This window comes from Colletotrichum chrysophilum (genome assembly GCF_026319265.1).
Source record: "Colletotrichum chrysophilum strain AFK26 chromosome Unknown scaffold_64, whole genome shotgun sequence".
NCBI classification, from domain to species: domain Eukaryota; kingdom Fungi; phylum Ascomycota; class Sordariomycetes; order Glomerellales; family Glomerellaceae; genus Colletotrichum; species Colletotrichum chrysophilum.
In genome coordinates this window covers 70,340-88,524 of record NW_026517351.1, presented here as the reverse complement: position 1 = coordinate 88,524, position 18,185 = coordinate 70,340, and the positions used below count along the sequence as shown (strand labels likewise).

The 18,185-nt window shown below is 51.1% G+C and overlaps 6 protein-coding genes across 6 annotated transcripts; 3 read left to right on the top strand and 3 right to left on the bottom strand.

Moving 5' to 3' along the window:
• Positions 1 to 738: 738 nt before the first annotated feature.
• On the top strand, positions 739 to 2,115 carry COL26b_007737 (uncharacterized protein; the record flags this gene model as incomplete). The annotated part of the gene is made up of 1 exon (XM_053180522.1): positions 739 to 2,115. One exon carries the CDS (start codon positions 739 to 741, stop codon positions 2,113 to 2,115), a length of 1,377 nt encoding a protein of 458 aa, XP_053035515.1.
• Positions 2,116 to 2,476: 361 nt separating this feature from the next.
• COL26b_007736 (uncharacterized protein) lies at positions 2,477 to 3,625 on the bottom strand (the record flags this gene model as incomplete). The annotated part of the gene is made up of 1 exon (XM_053180521.1): positions 2,477 to 3,625. The coding sequence occupies one exon, from the start codon at positions 3,623 to 3,625 to the stop codon at positions 2,477 to 2,479; it is 1,149 nt and encodes a 382-aa protein (XP_053035514.1).
• Positions 3,626 to 6,216: 2,591 nt separating this feature from the next.
• On the bottom strand, positions 6,217 to 7,576 carry COL26b_007735 (uncharacterized protein; the record flags this gene model as incomplete). The annotated part of the gene is made up of 3 exons (XM_053180520.1): positions 6,217 to 6,783; positions 6,854 to 7,016; positions 7,074 to 7,576. 3 exons carry the CDS (start codon positions 7,574 to 7,576, stop codon positions 6,217 to 6,219), a joined length of 1,233 nt encoding a protein of 410 aa, XP_053035513.1.
• Positions 7,577 to 8,733: 1,157 nt separating this feature from the next.
• On the top strand, positions 8,734 to 9,519 carry COL26b_007734 (uncharacterized protein; the record flags this gene model as incomplete). Its single annotated transcript, XM_053180519.1, has 1 exon — positions 8,734 to 9,519. The coding sequence occupies one exon, from the start codon at positions 8,734 to 8,736 to the stop codon at positions 9,517 to 9,519; it is 786 nt and encodes a 261-aa protein (XP_053035512.1).
• Positions 9,520 to 12,191: 2,672 nt separating this feature from the next.
• On the bottom strand, positions 12,192 to 13,171 carry COL26b_007733 (uncharacterized protein; the record flags this gene model as incomplete). Its single annotated transcript, XM_053180518.1, has 4 exons — positions 12,192 to 12,376; positions 12,455 to 12,753; positions 12,789 to 13,043; positions 13,110 to 13,171. The coding sequence occupies 4 exons, from the start codon at positions 13,169 to 13,171 to the stop codon at positions 12,192 to 12,194; spliced, it is 801 nt and encodes a 266-aa protein (XP_053035511.1).
• Positions 13,172 to 14,408: 1,237 nt separating this feature from the next.
• COL26b_007732 (uncharacterized protein) lies at positions 14,409 to 15,517 on the top strand (the record flags this gene model as incomplete). The annotated part of the gene is made up of 2 exons (XM_053180517.1): positions 14,409 to 15,218; positions 15,272 to 15,517. The coding sequence occupies 2 exons, from the start codon at positions 14,409 to 14,411 to the stop codon at positions 15,515 to 15,517; spliced, it is 1,056 nt and encodes a 351-aa protein (XP_053035510.1).
• Between the last annotated feature and the right edge of the window lie 2,668 nt (positions 15,518 to 18,185).

Genomic DNA, 18,185 nt, shown 5'->3' with positions numbered 1-18,185 from the left:
AATCTTGAGTGGTAAGGTTGGTTCTGAGTTTCTGTCTTCTTGAGTTCTTGTCTGCTCATTCAGATCACTTCCACGACAGCTTCATTGTTATAGATGATATAGATAGGTCATCAGGACGGCAACACGGAGTCCAAGCCGTGTCGCTCTCTTGCGAAACGCCCAAACCTAGAAAGACTGAGGTCCGGAGATTGCCATGATTGGTTCCTTGGCCGGCCTTTTTCTCCCCGACCCGAGATGGTTTCGTAAGTATGATTCATGTCGGGCATCAACTCAAAGATAGTCATGAGATAGTCATTGGCCTGGAGCTTGTGGTTCACATGCCCTTCACTCCAGCCTTGTGATTGTTTCGATAAGGAGCTCCATGCGGAGAGTTGGCCGCCTGCTTGGCTTCGGCTTCGTGTTATGCAGCACAATCGGATCCCGAACCGAGAGGGTTCCGATCCTGGTCGCGCTCACCCCACCAAAGCCGAGACCTGCATACCCCTCCCGACCCCGAACCCCGCTCAGGTGTGCGGAGTAATCGGATCTCATTTGGTTTACCACTTTCGGGTAGCGCAGCAAGGGTCGGACACCATCTTGTAAATATGACGATGCACATCTCTCCTAGATAGACAGGCATAAAACAAGCCTCGACAAGTATTGCCATTGAGATACCGAAGCAGACTCATTATTCCTTCTACACGCGTCAAGTCCTCGTAGCCCCATTGTTCCGTCTCATCTCATCTCATTTCCTACACAATGTCATCCTCCCTGGCGTCTTCTTTGAAGGACCCCAGCCTCTTTGTCGAGAAGTCCTACATCAACGGACGATGGGTCTCATCAACAACAAACAAGACCTTTCAAGTCACCAATCCGGCAACAGAAGAGCTTATCGGGACATGCCCTGAGTCCAACACGGATGACCTGAATAAGGCTATCGAGTCCGCTGCCAAGGCCTTTCCAGCTTGGAGGGCAACGTCAGGCCGACAGCGCGGTCGCATCATCAAGCGTATCTTTGAGCTCCTGGTTGAGAACAAGGAGGATCTCGGGAAGATCAACACCGCCGAAAACGGCAAGGCAAAAGGCGATGCTGAGGGTGAGTCTCTATTCGCAGCCAGCTTCTTCGAGTGGTTCAGCGAAGAAGCTTCCCGGATCTACGGCGATATCATTCCACACAGCAACCCGAATTACAGGACCCATGTTATCAAGGAGCCCGTCGGTGTATGCGGTTTGATTGTCCCCTGGAACTTCCCTCTCGCCATGGGTGCCCGAAAGGTCGCCGCCGCTCTTGCAGCCGGATGCACGGTTGTCATGAAGTCAGATGGTCTCACGCCGTTTTCTTCCAACGCCCTCGCCGTCTTGGCCGAGCGCGCTGGTGTTCCTCCTGGTGTTCTCAACGTTGTGACAGCGTTGGAGAACACACCCCAGCTAGGTCTCTCTCTGTGCCAGTCAGACACCGTGAAGAAGATTTCTTTTACCGGGTCGACTCGCGTTGGCAAGTTGTTGATGAAGCAATCAAGCGACACTCTGAAGAAGCTGAGCTTAGAGCTGGGTGGTAATGCACCTTTCATCGTCTTCGACGACGCAGACCTCGAGGTTGCTATCTCCAGCGTTCTCGTCTCTAAGTTCAAGGTCACTGGTCAGACCTGCGTTTGCGCCAACCGAATATTCGTCCAGGAAGGCATCTATGACAGGTTTGCTCAAAGACTAATTGAAGAAGTCGGCAAGTTCAAGGTCGGGTACGGCACGGATGCGTCGGTCACTCATGGACCTCTCACGAACGGCGTGTCGAAGGTTGAGGAGCACATCAAGGATGCCGTCAGCAAAAATGCAAGAGTACTCATTGGAGGAAAGCGACTTCCTTCTGTGGGTAAGAACTTCCATGAGTTAACGATCCTGGGAGACGTCGATGACTCCATGAAGGTCACGCAAGAGGAGACATTCGGTCCCGTGGCGGCGTTGACCAAGTTCAAGACGGAGAGAGAGGTTATCGAGAGGGCCAACAAATCCGAGGTAGGATTGGCATCATACCTCATCACTAATGACCTGGGACGATCGCATCGCGTGTCGGAACAGCTAGAATTCGGCATGGTTGCTATCAATACCGGAGTCATCTCCGATGCTTCCGCTCCGTAAGTGACCCACACCGGCCGGATGAGTATACGCAGAGTGAGAACTGATGATTTCCCAGATTCGGAGGCGTAAAGCATTCCGGCATGGGGCGTGAAGGCAGCAAGTACGGTGTGGAGGATTATTTGACCATAAAAATGATCGTGACGGGTGGTATTTCACCAAACTTGTAACATCGTTCAAAAGTAGACATCGGTGAATTCAGTCAGGTGCCTGAAGTATCATGGGCGCATAGTAATGATCAAAAGTCATTTGCATTGAGACTACCCAATAGTTCAATCCTTATCATCTAGTATTCCGGTGTCGCTAAAAATCAAACCGGTTCAACATCGCTTTTTTGTTTTCGGCCGTGATATTTCGACCACCCTTAGACGTAATGCAGGGTGCCGTCATTGTTTCCAATCTTCTCATCCAGGTTGATGGAGGCGCGGACCCACTGTCCGTGACGGGACAGCTCCGCCTCCAGACGCTGTCCGCCGTCGACGAGGCGGACATCCCGGGCCGAGGCACCGAAATTGCCGCCACCACCGCCGCCGCCGCGTCCCGGAATGCGGAGATTCTGGCCGGGCCAGATCTGGTCAGGGTTGGCAATGTTGTTGTGTCTCGCGATCTCCTCCCAGCTGGCGCCGAAGCGGTCGCCAATGTTGCGAAGAGTGTCTCCCTGCTGGACGGCGTAGTTCTGCTCACCACCGCCACCGCCGCCGCCGGAAGTCCAGCGGAAGCTACCTTGGTCGTTCTCCAGGTAGCGGTTCAGGCTGATGCAGCTCTCTTGCCATCCGCCGTCGCGGCGCTTGCAGGAGGCACGGAGGTTGTAGTCACCGTGAGCATCGATGCGGATATCGCGGGAAGAGCCGGTGAAGCCGCCGGCGAAGTTACCGCCACGGGGGCGGTCACCAGAGCCACGGCGCTCGTGGTGGTGGTGGTGCTCCTCGGGGCGGTGATGGTCCTCTCTCCTGCGTCTCTCCTCCTCCTCGTGTCTACGCTTCTCCTCTTCCTCTCTGCGCTTCTCCTCCTCCTTCTTGTCGTCACGCTCGTGCTTCCAGTCAGAGACTCCATCCTGGAGCTTGTGGCCGGCAAAGGCACCAGCTACGGCACCGATGAAGGTGCTGGTCTTGCTGTGGCCGAAGTTGCCGCCGACCTTATGGCCACCGAAAGCACCGGCAGCACCTCCGGCGAGAGCACCGGTGAGACCACGCTCACCATCCTCGCCTTCCTGGCCGCCTGGGCCGCCGTAGCCTCCAGGTCCGTCGTTGCGGTTGTGGTCGTTGTAGCCTCCCTGGTTCTGGTAAGGAGGAGGGGAAGAGAAGTTGTTCTGCTGGTGGTTGGGGCCCTGGCCATATCCGAACCCTTGTTGCTGATGTTGCTGGCCTTGTTGCTCATTGTAGTAAGAGTTGGCCTCACCGCCGGGGCCTTGGTTGTGACCTCCGTAGCCGCCCTGAGGGCCGCCGGGACCGCCGTAGCCTCCACCCTGGTGGCCGTAACCGCCGCCCTGGTTGTTGTTGCCGTAGTAGCTCATGATGTTTTACTTGTGAGGAATGAAAAGACTGTGTTTATTTATTGGTATCAAAGTCCGAAGATCTGAGTGATAAGAAAGCATAGTGATATGCGGGGAAGCTGTATCCTTTAAATAAGTTCTAAGCTAGTGTTGAGCCTCCAAGAATGGGTCGATCCGAAGCTTGTGATGCTACAGATTACCCAATCGTCGAGATATTTTTACACCGCCGCCATTGTGGAGAGAGGCTGATGAAAGTCTCGACTCAGAACGTCCGCGCGTTATCCTCGTCTCGGTCCAATCGGGATGACCGCGTCAGGGTTCACGGCCCACCCCGCAGACACAGCCCCGGATGTCGGCACGGCTCTTTGGTAGGCAAAGGCAGGGAAACAAACGCGTTAAAGTCTGGGCACTCTCAGGCCCCTGCCACGTAGCTTGTTTTCTGACGTGCCAGAGGGCAAAAGAAAGGGGCGTTGGGGGCCCTTGGGGGTCGCGGAGAGGAGCTCAGAGAGGAGGATTCCGCCACAGACCCCTGGATCCGAATGCGCCAAACAGCGCCACTAATGAGCTCTGAAGCTAACCAAAGACGGCGGATCGACCCTCCTTTGCCGCAGCTGAACCCTTCCCCGCACAGGTGGCTGAGAGAGAAGCGCGTCGAAAGGTTGGCGACTGGTATGAGTGGTATCCGATGTTCACCACGGAAACCGACGTCTGACATGTTGAGCGCTTGCATATGTCACAGGTGGGCAGCTCTGTGATGAGCCTCAGGCGAACAGCTGTTGGTGACGTTCGCCTTGCAGAAACCTAATGCCAACCTCGGGTGCGAGAGTTGCGGTTTCCGAGAGGGCTCCCGGGGTCCAAGAGAGGGAACGAATGCGGCCGCGGACATTGCTTGCTGAAGTTCGACAATGTCAAAAAGGTCAATTGCCGTCGTCGTAGCTTTCCTGGAGCTTCCGAGGCTCGCGTCGTGTCACATTAGCTGAATTAAGGTTGAACGATGAACAAGCCATTTCTGACACCATCGCCAGCTCAAACGGCCATCAGGCCAGTCCCGGACAAGTGGCAGTCAGACGCAAACAGCCTCTGCAGCCGCGTCAATGCCACCTTGCGGCGAGAGCTTCTGCAGGGGACCGGTTCAGTGATGATCCTTCCCTAGTGCAGTTTAGCAATCCATGGATAACTCCACTTCGATCGTTCGTGAAACGAGATCCCAGGTCCGCAATTGCTGCGGCAGCGTTTGCAGTTGGAATACGAGTGTTTGATCGCGTGCTTTTGTTGAGATAAATTGACGAAGTCGCTCGGGAATAATGGTCTCGGTGCCGTCGGGAGTCCCGGAAATCTTGGCAGCAGTTGAGCTGTGGGATGCCGCCAGTACCCAACAGCTGTCATCTTCCTCCTTGCGTGTGTAGGTGCTGTCATCCCCGACCCTCCGTCGCTCCTTAGTGAGACACCATGGAGATTACTACGAAATTCTCCAAAGTTGAAAGAGGGGATGCGGAAAATGGCTAGAAACCTTGTCATGATGGCAGCATTCAAGAGCTACACCCCGCAAATAACTGCCGGCGCCATGACATACCCTGGAGAGTTCGTCACAGAGCATGCATATCACTTTCAGGGACCACGAGCCCTGGCGACAAAGTAAGCGCAGGACAGCGGGGGTTTTCTCCGAACACCCGGATATTGTCAGCCTCCGGCGCGGGGATACGCCGGCTGGACAGGCCCCACAACGCCGGCTCGACCGGATGAACCTACCATCACTTTCCATGTTCCCAAACGGGGCCAGTCACACCTTGATTCATAATTCGAGAATTCTTGACCCGTTAGAATTTTGATTTTCGTCGTTATGTCGCTCGCAGAAGCTATCAACGGAGCTGCTGGCAGTGGGCGTTCGGACAGGCTACCGCTAAACCGTTGAGACCATACTAGAGTTTTGCATAAGAACACACATAGACTGCATAGTTGCATGATATTGACGGGCCGATTCTACTAAAATAAAGCGCTAGATCGATAGCCCATCATTGAGCGACTTCGCAAGTGCATGCCTGAGCGCAAGCCTGCGTGCCGATGAGCTAGACCGAGCGTCGCGAATCTCGGTGAAATCTAAAGCGAGCATTGAGCAACTGTGCCATGCGCCTGCGCAAGCCCACTTCCTCTTTGTCAATTATGAACGCTTCGTGCTCATCAACTGCAGGTCGAATTCCGACTAGATGAGCATGCTCAGGCCGGATGAACCGTGTGCGGTTGAAGATCTTCCATCCACCAAAGAGCAGAAATGCAAGAATGGCCATAGTGTAGCTGCTGAAAAATGATCCAATGTCCCATCGGCCTTTGAGAAATATGGCGTAACCATAGAAAAGCTCGACAGCAATGAGCCACACCAAGGCAATCCATGTGCCATATGGTTGTAAGTAGCCGACATACGGGAGATCCGATCTGTTGAAGTTCTGGGCTTGAAGGGCTCGATAGAAGAAGAGGTAGTTGACGCAGATGACGATGTATGTTACCAAGGTTCCACCAGTAATTAGGTTCGTCAGCCTATTGGAGTGCCGATTAGCATTGAATTCACCCCAATCATGGCCTAGACCCCGAACAGTGGAATTAGTCAACGTGCATGCTTACCAGGTCAAAACAGTAACGGAACCGCTTCCCAGTTTCAAGTAAGAAAGACAGGCGAAAGCGACCGAAACTAAAAGGCAATAGACAGGAACACCTTGCTTGGTGCACTTGGTCAAGAACTTCGGCGCATGTCCGTTGATGGCCAAGCCGTAGAGACTGCGGGATGAGCAGTAGACGTAAGCGTTTCCGGCAGAGTAGATGCTTGTCAGAAGCAAAGCGTTAACGATATGTGGAAGAACCCCAATGTTCATGTTCTTCATGGCAATGACAAACGGCGAAGCAGCACCGGTCCCCGTCTCGCCGTTGCTAAGCACCCGGAGCAGAGTAGGGTCATTAGCCGGCAGGACGATACCAACGCACAGTGCGCCGCCTATGAAGAAGATGCCAAAGCGCCAGTAAACTGATTTGAACGCAGACTTCATGGTCTTCCGAGGATTTTGGGCTTCACCAGCAACAGTGGCCAAATACTCGGGACCGACGATTGTGAAGGCTGCTTGCCATAATGCGGCAAGGAAACCATGAAATCGACCGAGGTTGCCTGTGTCGATATACTCAACGAAGGGAGACTTGCAGTTTGATCAGTACTTATCAGGGCATTGGATGTGATACAAAGAAACAGATAAAATGGAGCTATACCGGCTTGGACCAATTACGGAAACCATAAGCGTCATGTTGCGGGTTGCCTCCCACCATCGTGATGAAGGTGAAAAAGAAGAGGATGCAGATAAGCAGGAGCTTGCCCCCAGCCAGCCAGAACTCTGTTTCGCCAAAGTACTTGAAAACGAGCACGTTGCATGCTCTGAAGGCCTTATCGTCAGCATCACCGAAGTTTTGACCACGAAAATTGGAACCCTACGCGTAGAGGACGATGCATGTCGTGATGACTGCAGCGGAGGGGATATCGTCGCGCCAAAAGGTCAAGACCATATCCAAAGCCGTAATCTCAAACGGAATGAGAAGCGCCTCAAAGAGAAAGAAATTCCAGCCGACCATAAAGCCCCAGGCATCGTCAACCCAGGTCCTGGCGTGGTGGATAAAAGATGCACTGATTGGCATGAAGACAGTCATCTCCGCCAACGAGTTGTTGACTTGGGCAATTACGCAGGCTTGCAAAGCAAATGCTACCAACAGGCTGCCTGCTCCACGCATCAGACCATACCCGATGCTAACGAAAAGGGCTGTTCCGATCGAGCCTCCGATTGCCACGAATTGGACTTGACGTGGAGTGAGATGGCGTTGCAGGTGTTCGGGATTGTGGATAATCTCGCCGCTTCCCACTTCACTCGCGCCGCTGTCCTTCTTCAGCTCAGTCATCTTTGCGGACAGCTTCGACTCAGTATCGGCCAGGGCTGCGCTCATGATGTGTGCTTCCGAAGTTGTTTGGCACTAATGAGGTTCAGGTGGCTGTAAACTGATACCAATGGGAAAGAGAGTTATGAGTGGTAGTGGGTTGAAATTGCGATGATGATTGGGAAGTTTCGCGGACAGGTCAATGTTAAAAACTTCCCAGAATACATGTAAAGGCCAAACCACCGTTAATTACCATTGCAACGTCGTCGTCGCGTATACGCACTTAAAACAGCAGAACTAGCCTATCTACCTAGGGACTACGAAACAATCCTGGTCGTCTTCATCGGTTCGTAAGGGTCGGATGGAATACAGGCCCCCGACATCTAGCCCGAGATGGGATAGGTTCAGCTGACAGCTTGAGCAGTCGATCACATGGTTCATCCGGTAAGGTTCCGCCCTGATTTCTTGATCCATTACGAGGATTTCAAGCTAGAGAGTGAGGGCCCCTTCGGGCTCGGGACCAATCAGCTGCTTGACATTACGTCTGCACAAAGCCGAGACACCGGACAGCTAGAGGCGATCATCTGGGGTAGAGGCGCCAAGACGGACGACACTATGACACACTTCTTGGTAGTAAAAGTTGGCAAAAGCACCAACGAACTCAGTATGTGGCGGCTATTGCTTTAAAGTGCAATGCCTTACGTTGGATGAAGCCGAAGCGAGTCGGTTCATCCTCCGTAGTGAGTCTCGGATGCGTTCTTGCAGGGATCGGGAGCGGGAGTTCGGGTCTGATAGAACCAGGCGCCCGACGACAGTGGGGTCCAATTTCAACAGGAGGCTCGAACCAAAAGATAAGACTATGACAACGGGATTGACTTCATTCGTCAGTTATTTTGAAATTTCGGGTTGCCATGTTGCGTTCCAGATGAGGTACGAACCTCGCCGATGGTAGATCCCGAGGTGCTCCTGTCGTTCCGGGCATCAACCATCGGTCTTCAGTCGGCTTATCAGAAAAGGTATTGGAAAAGCAGAAGAATCCTTGAATTTTGTGCATGTTCAAGTGTTTATAAGACTTATATAGCTTGAGGGCATTGTTACTCTCAATGACATGAGATAATAGAAAGCATCAAAGCGCCTCTCTTATCAAATATCGTGTCACTATCCTACGCCCCTGACTTTTGATCGCGGCCTCTTCCAAGAAGCTTTACTTTTTCACCAATACAATAATGCAAGAATTCGAACTTCAACAAATTTCAGAAGCTCTTAGAGCTGCTCGTATAAGCCGAGAGCCCATCGACCCGCCTGCCAAGACCTGGGGAAGCCTCGATCCTGACAGCGCCTTTGAAGTCCAAAGAGTGACCGTCAAGAATGCGGTCAGCAAGTACGGCGACCGTCTTGTGGGGTACAAGCTAGGAAACATTGCGAAAGTCATGCAAGATGCATTCGGACTCGATCAGCCAGACTACGGTTTTCTTCTTGGGAGTACATTCATCTACGAAGGCACTACATTACCGCGGAAGGATTACATCAAGCCATTTGTTGAGCTCGAACCAGCTTTTGTGCTGAAGGGTCATCTAAAGGGACCGAACGTTATCGTGGCCGATGTCATCAACGCCATAGACTACGCCATACCCGCCATCGAAATCATTGACTCAAGGGTGAAAAATTGGGCCATAGGCTTGGCGGATACTCTAGCAGACAATGGCTCTACCGGAGCTGTGATTCTCGGTGGCACCCCTCGGCGGCTTACTGACCTCACCCTGAGCAACACTCGAGGAGTTCTTCGTTTCAATGACCGAGAGGTTATGGCTGGCAACACCCGGAACGTACTTGGTAACCCGATCTCAGCTGTTGCCTGGCTAGTCAACAAGCTTTCTAAGTATGATGTCGAGTTCAGCCCAGGCCAAGTCATCTTGCCTGGTAGTTGTCTACAAGCAGTTCCGATGGAGGAGCCGGGTCATTGGTCTTGCACCTTCGAAGGCTGGGGTACTATTGAGTTTGACGTAGTTTGAACTAGCCTTGCTCTAGCAGCAATCGAGAACTATTCTGAATGGGTATCCAGAGACAGATATCCAACCAAGAGACGTCTGCTGGATTCCTAAATCTGCCCTTGCAACCTGAACAACCCATGAGTAAACGCCTTGAAATAGCCCATGATATTGCACCTTATCCTAGCAGATACTGATTTTGCGTGTATCCGTGTGCCCCTGGCTGACACTTCTCGTCCATGATAGACCCCCACCAACTTCCGGATCCATATTTTGCCCATACTTCCTCGAGCAGAGCGGCAGCTGTCAGGAACATATCATACCTTGTCTTATCATTCCACCACTCGCAATACTGCTTCGCCTGTTCTCTCAGCTCCAAATTCGTTGTTTCGCACCCTGCCAAAAAGGTTGGAAGCAGCAGTTGCTTTTGCAGCATGGTGCCTCGCCGGCACGAGCTGACATGATTGAGAGCTTTTCGGGCCAGCAAACCCAAAACTGGAAGGGAAGTAGTTTTCCGATCCCATTTGAATACTCTCTCAATGTAAAGAAGCAGAGCATATCTCCAAGCTTCGGCGCAGTGGTGTAGATCTTGTTTGTAGTTCAATGCTTCTTCAATCTCCTGCTGATCCACGTTTTGGGACCCATCGTTCTCCAAGGTTCCGATGTCAATGCAGTCCGAATATGCCGGTGCCCTCCAGTCTTTGATAGCTTGCTCCACCAAAAAGACAGGACCTGTATCAAACGTGACGCATGTCATCGTGGTGGCGAGCTCGAATTATCTTGCGTACATTGCTAGACGTGTCATGTATCCGAATAGCTCCTCTGGACAACCAGATACGTTGTAGAATGCCTTTTCATTATCGGGAGTCTGATAATGAAGATTGGAGTGATATGTGTGAGGCAGAACGCAGCCCTTTCGTGTTGTCAGAGCTAAGGTCACGTCCCACCTGAGGTAAGTATTAGCACCTGCTCACACTTGTAACGGGGAAGATGATTTACCAAATGAGCATTGAAATCTGAGCCTCTACTCTAGGCGTTCGTTTTCCTCCGGACTTATCAAATGTTGTGAGAACCCGATGTGCAGCGTGAAGCTGCGACGTCCACGAGCCATACGCGGATAAAGAGCACTTTGGACGGTCAGTTGATGATTTGAGAAACGCCGTATTCGGCAAGACGTACATTGAGAGTGAATAAAATGAGGACCGCTTCAAGAAGACCATTCTCAGCAGTCTGAGTATGTCCACTCCTTTGCCTCTCTTCAAGCATTTTTAAAGCAGTCGTTTTGTGCTGGCTAGCTTCTCTTCCACACTTCCCTGTGACCCTATTGATATGTCGATAGGATAATGCGAGAATCGAGTGGAGGAGAATATCGGATTTCTTCCACTTCAAGGACCCGCATCTGAAAGGGTTGGCGTCAAAATCAGACGTCAGTGGGAGTATGCAGAACTCTTGGTCGTCTACCTGGTTGGTCAGCTATGTAGCATTAATCGTGATAGGTATAAATACACTGAAGCAGAAGGTCATCGAGTGTACTAGTCACCTCGTTTGGTGAAGGGACCTTCGGCGATTCGATGGCCCTCGATGCTCGGTGCACCGAGATCATGCCGGGGTCAACTTGGCTTGAGATACCTTGCATCTGGTCATCTCTTTGTGATTCGAGATTCTCGGAGGCGTCAGTGCCTGATGGACTACAGGAGGATAAGTCATCGACTCCAGCAAGGCCATCTAGGGTCTCCAGGAATGGTGTCAACAGTGAAGAAAATTCCATGGAGTCGAATTCGTAGCCCGTGAACTGCCCGTTGGCTCCCCAGAAAGGATCAACATTCGACACTGGCAGGGCTTGCATGGGCAAGGTCGCGTCAATTCCAGGCATCTGTGATGACAGAGGCGTAGTTGGAGGTAGAGTGGTACCAGAAAGCCCTGATGGCTCTGAAGACGCTGCTTCGTTCATATTCATGGGCTGTGGCGTCCGAGAACCAGATTCATCCTCCGGTCTTACAGTAATGCAATCCCGCGACTGCCCCTCTGCCTGGGCGTTAAAGTTATCTGCAGAATGCAGATCGCCATTCGTGACATCAGGGAATTCTGGATGATCTCGAGAATGGTCGTTCAAATTACGACGAGCTCGGTTATGACGATAAGGGGTAGAGTTCGGCTTGCGTTTACGACTTGGCCCCCCGACGAATCTGAATCCTCGTGACGGCTTCGTTGCTGATTGCGGCATGTTCAGAATGTTACAGTGATGAAACAGTCGAGGTGAAGAACATAAGAAGACAATGTGAGCGTCGAGTTTGGAGAGTTCAAAGGACCCAGGTTCTGTTCCGAACAGGCGACAGTTGCCGTATTGGGGCCATTGTGATGTCTTATCGGGATCTGTGCCTTCCCGACCCATCAAAAATAGCGAACTAACGCGGGGTAATTGGAGACTGGTGGGCAGACTCCGGTGCCGGGCCCTCGTCCGCCCTGCGGGTTATATATTCCGCTCCAGTCCAGAGGCCGGGATCTGCGTCCCATCTCACTATCCGCCTATCTTACAAGCGTCAGGAAATCATTTTAGTTCAAAATCCCTTGTCCACTATCGATTGATGCGAGAATTGTTGCGGCTGGATCTGGAATTATGCTTTACTTTACTAAATGGGATGCGAGATATATATCCAAACGTCATACGTCATAAACAGATCCTTGCTCTACTAGTTCTAGTTGTACAACCCTCCATTTGCCGACAAGGTAGAGCCGGTGGTCCAACGAGCGTCGTCGGAGCACAGGAACGCTACCAAAGGAGCAATGTCATCAACCTCGCCAACTCGAGCAGCCGCCGGAGTAGATTCAATCAAGGGCTGCATATCCTTCAAAAATTGCTCATCACTCTGGAACCATTGGTCTAGACATTTGGCCTAGGATTAGCAGGGATCCCGTATACATGTACAAACTTGAAACGTGTCTTTGTGTAGTAACTCACCTGTTGCGATCGGACCTGGGTTGACACTGTTGACTGTGATTCCATGAGATTGCCCCAGTTCCTTCGCCCAAGTCCGAGTTAGGGCCTCGTTGGCCGCCTTGGTGGCGGCGTATACCGTTTGTCCTGCGACACCCAGGCGAGCGCCGGCGGACGAGATGAAGACGATACGTCCACCCTTTGGGAGATGTGGCTCAACGGCTTTGGTCAAAAAGATTGGGCCCTTCACATTTGTATCGAAATGCCTCTCATAGAATTCAGGCGTGGTGTCCACAAGATTGGCTTCATTGCCTTGGGCGGCGCTGGAGTGCGATTGTCAGCATCAAGTCATGTTCACCCCACGGAGAAGGCGTACTTGTGGATAAGAATATCAATCTTCCCGGTAGGACTGATGCTCAAGGCGCTATGAACGATCTTAGGAATGTCGGCAAGCTTGCTGACATCTGCCTGACAGAGTGCGGCCTTGGTACCGTTGGCCTCGATCGTCTTCACAACTTTCTCCGCACGCTCACGGCTGCCCTCGGACACGTAGTTGACAACCACATTGGCCCCGCGCTTTCCAAGGAGTTCGGCAATGCCTGCACCAAGCCCTCTGTTGTTATTTAACGATTAGCAAACCGCGTCGTCATGATACTAGCAGTGAGAATCCAGTCCATACCTAGAAGCCCCAGTGACGATGGCAACTTTGCCTTCAAGGCTCAATCCCTTAAAGTCTACCATGGTTGAATCTGGGAATGGTAATGAGGCGATACACAAACAGCAATTGGAGGGCTGATGTATCGTGAAGTATCGGATATGAAGGTTTGATGAAGATAAGCAGTGGAAGATGTCTGATGTTTGTCACTTGTTCTTATTTACAATCAACGTATTGATGACGATGCATTTCTGCTGCAATTATCATCGCCGACCTTACGACCGATTACTCTTAAGTGGATTAACTCCGCCTCTTCTGGCAAGTCTACCAATTTCCTACCCTTGTTAGGTAAATGTTCCCACCTGCTGCGGGGAGGACCGGAGTTCGGACCCGGTCCAGGGAGTATGAAATATTTCCTAAATAGGAAATAATACCAACAACCCCGCAAACTTTCTCCAAAAGTCGCTGAATGGCCACGTCCTGAAACTAACAGTGGGTTTGATGCACCCAAAGAACAGGACTCTCCAAGACATAGCTGGAGTGCATTCCGGCAGCACGGCATTGATCCAAAGACGGAATTGTCTGATGTCTTCTGTCAAAACGGATCAACATTCTTAACTGCTGTGGATCGGGCACTAGACTTGGGGCATGTTACCATTTGTTGCATGGTTCAGTTGACATTTTTTACAACATGGCACCTGAGAAGAAGACCAACGATGGGCACGAATGGACTCCTAAGTCTGTCTCGGTTTCGAAAGGCCTCGAAAGTGATGCAGTTGTTCAACCTCCTAGACGGTTGGAATCGACTCCCAACCGCTTGTATGACACCATTGTGATTGGCGCGGGATATGCTGGCCTTGCAGCTGCGCGAGATCTTTCAACCAAAGGTAGGATCTTGGACCTGTTCAAGACTGTTGCTGTCCCAGCTACTAATACACTAGTGTCAGGCCACTCCGTGTTGCTGCTTGAAGCTCGAGATCGTATTGGGGGACGAACCTATACAGTAAAAAAAGATGGTACGTGGTACGACATTTCCGCGTGCATCTAACGCTTCTGCTTACATCGTCGAACAGGATTTCTCTACGAAATGGGAGGCACTTGGGTCACCCACCACATGGGGTACCTGCTCAGAGAGATGACAAGATACAACATGGATCGTGATCTCATGGAAACTGGCATTGCGGATAAAAGTGATGGGTACTATACCATCAACGTTCCAGGTATTGTACCATTTCAATCATCACACTCGCTTCATTGAAACTGATGTTATCGGACTATTTAGGTGCGAAGCCGAGAAGAACAACCCACGAAGAAGCCGGCGCCATGACATCTCGAGCCTGGGATCTTTTCGTGAACGTCGATGGTCAACATTGTCGCACAATCTGCCCTTTGCCCCATGCACAGCTGAATAACATCGTTGTGGATCGATCGACCATCGAGAAATGGGACCAGATGTCTTGTCAGGACCGATACGTGCAAATCAAGGACCAGCTCAGCGCCGAAGAAAGAGGATTTCTTGTATCGTTGCTCTTGCACATCTCGGGCGGTGACATGGAGAACAGCAGCTTCTGGGATATGGCACGATCTCACGCTCTTATGACGCACGACTCCAAAAACTTCGGTGATATCTGGCTTCGATACAAGTTGAGACAAGGACAGACAGCCCTGGCTAAGCGAATGTTCGGGGAAGCCGTTGACTATGGACTCGAGTACATCTTCTCGTTCCCTGTCAGCTCCATCATCCAACGATCGGATGGTATTCAGGTCTGCGGTATTTCAGGGCAAACGTTCAGGGCTAGAAAGGTGGTTTGCACCATCCCACTTAACGTTCTGGAGGATGTCCAGTTCATACCCCCGCTCTCGACGACTCGCCGTGAGGCCATCGAGCTGGGACATGTCAACCAGATGTCGAAGATACACGTTGATGTAAGCAACCCTGAGCTCGAGGGTTGGAACGGCATGCGCTTTCCTGGCACTCTGATGTACGGCTACGGCGACGGTATCCTTCCTGATGGGAATGTCCATCTTGTCGGTTTCGGGAAGGACGAGAAAGGAGCGTTTGTACCAGAGGAAAATCCAAAGGCAGCCGTCGACGCCTTTGAGCAGCTCCATCCGATGAATATTCAGAGAATGGTAAGTCACTTTGATTATCTTGATACGATTCCACAGATCTTAATGATGCTCAGATATTCCACAATTGGTGTAACGATCCATACTCTAAAGGGGGTCCGGCATGGTGGAGGCCTGGATACATGTCCAAATATCAGGATGAGCTTCAGAGCAGACATGGAGATATCTTCTTTGCCAGTGGTGATTGGGCTCATGGCTGGCGAGCCTCTATTGATGGTGCACTTGAACAGGGCATCATGAATGCCCAAACGATTGCCGCGGAACTCAGACCGAAGGGGAGGCTTGGTCAATCTCGCCTCTGACAAGGGCAAATGGGAAGAGTAAGGCGCACTTGTACATTAGAAAGTCTCTCACAGGAATTGGATTGAAATTTCGCTACCTCTTCCTCAGCCTACCTGGTCTGAAATCTTCGTGCTGGGGATGGAGATGTAGTGCAGCAGCCATTTCCACATACCAGGTTAATATAACAATCGTGAGGAACGTCGGAGGCGAAGACAAGTACTAATCTTGAAACCATAGGGCACTGCAATTTTCAATCAAGGGAAGCAATCTTCATAACACGGGCTCACAGAAGCCATGAATCGCAGTGCGTTATTGATAACCGCAATATTGAAATCTGCTAAGTACTGGTACTATCTATTCGATATCCTGAAGCGTGTCATGACAACGTAGACAGGCCGTTCCATTCCCTTAGTCAATAGCGTTCTGGTCGTTGAGCATGGCCCAGTCGATAGAAGGCCCTTGAAACTGCTTCCTAATACAGTACCATGTCCCTATGATGAGACAGCCAATTGCCCCCAAAGTCACACATACGCTAAATTACGTGTCATTAGAAACGTTCCAGGCCGAAAGGATCAAGTCACGGGAACGGAACTTACTAATTCATTGAAGCAGCCGTCACAGGTAGGATATTTGGGAAACAGATGACGATACCGATGACAGTTATCCAAACAGGAGAAAACGCATTGCAAAAGTAACCCCAGATTCCAAGATCGAATGAACGATTGGGAAGGGTCTTCACTCGGCCTTGTACGAGGCAGATGGCTTGCGGTACAACGTAGGAGATGTTTACTGCGAGGACTGCGGAGACGATGATGGAGTTGAACGCTTGGGTACTCGCAACATATAGCAATCCATAGATCGCACAGAAGGCTGCCGAGAGAAGAGTAGTTCGTACAGGGAACTGATAGTATGAGTGGATTTCAGTCCAGTAGTGTGACCTCGGAAGTCCGTTCTGATGAAAGTGTCAGTCTTCGTCCTTTGTTTGGAGATACCAGTGCTCAGTACTTACGTCTCTAGCAAAAGCCCATGTCAGGCGTCCGCATGTGATCCACTGACTTGGCATGCACGCTGAACAGTATCATCAGCCTCTCTGCATGTAAGATCTCGAGGGGCTGGACTTACTGTAAAATAGAATAGTCAGCAGTATTTGCAAGCCTAATGCTGCAGTGTTGCTTCCTGTGGCTTGATAAAACGCTTCAAGACTAGGCAGAATTGCGCCCCGCACAGCCTCAACATCTTTGATAACGAACATCATCGCTATGATGAAAGGCACTGATGTTACCAAGCCAATCATTAGAGTCCAGTTGCTAGGCAAAAACATTAGCTGCCGTTAAGTGACACGATGCCTTTGCATTGTAACACTTACATGACCCGAGGAATCTCTTTCCCGGGATGATGCATCTCCTCCGCAATATGGATTACGGCATCTAGGCTCGCAAAGGCGTACATGGCGTTGCCGATGCTCATGAACCAAGCCATCCCATTCGGCCATCCACTGGCACCGTCGAATTTGATGATCTGACTGGCAGGCTGAAATGACTTGCACATCGTCAGGATGACAATGGTGACAATGAAGAATCCGAGGATTGACAGAACTAAACAGAGCGTTGTCCACTTTCCAATATGGCGCTGAGGGATGGTGAAAATCGGCGCGACTTGGGAGACTCGAGTTAGCATTCAAGAGTTGGTGGGAAGCGCCTGCTGATGGATGGGGTGAGACGGGACTTACGTGTAGCAACTAAAAGTGCAAGGTACACGAGATAAAACTGCCAGCGTTGGGGTTCAAAGCTGGGATTCACAAATTGAACCATGCCCATGATCGACTGAACGTTATTGGACAACCCTGAACAAGTGATGACCCACCATCCAACGATGCTGAGCAACCCAACCGAGAAGGCCGCAAACTTCTTGTGTTTCTTCGGGGCCAAGATAGATGTGAAGTGGTATTGGCCTGTAACTATTTGTCAATGACCATGGCACATTTCGCTCTTTTAGCGATTCCAATGCATACCTCCCGAAGATGGAAAAGCAGAGGCTTCTTCAGCCATGCCAGCGGCTACAATCCATTGCACAAAGCAGGCCACAATCAGGCCAAATACCGTTGCTTGCGGGCCACCGTATACCATGCTCTGCCCAAAGGAACTCGCATATGACAACCACGAGTTTGTGATGCTGAAGACATCACAACGTTAGCATATTTCTTCCTCCATGCTTTAGTTTTCAGCAAACCCTGCAAGGTTTCAATAGCATATTCAACTCACCTGAAGCCTAAACCAAGGGTTCCAAGAGTATTGAATGTCCTCTTCAATGCCGGGGCATGCCCTTGTGCTCGCAGAATGGCATCATCGTCCATACCATGGAGCTCTCCAAGGATAACTGATTGCCCGTCGCTTCCGACAGCTTTTGGCTCGGCTGTTTTGCCGTCATTTGGATATTCGCCGGTCATAGTCAGTCCAATGAACGGTTTGGTGGGACGATATTTGCACAAAGATCGGTCGAGAAAAGCACTACCTGAGGCTCTGGGATGATTATCGTATGTTGATAGAGGGTTGTAAGGAATCTGAATTCCGTGGTCTGACTCCAAGAACTTTATATGGAAAGCTGCGGTGCGCTGCTCACGTCCACGTCTTATCAAGACCTTGGAAATACAGCCGGACAAAGGTACGTGCACTACCCCTCCCTCCCCGT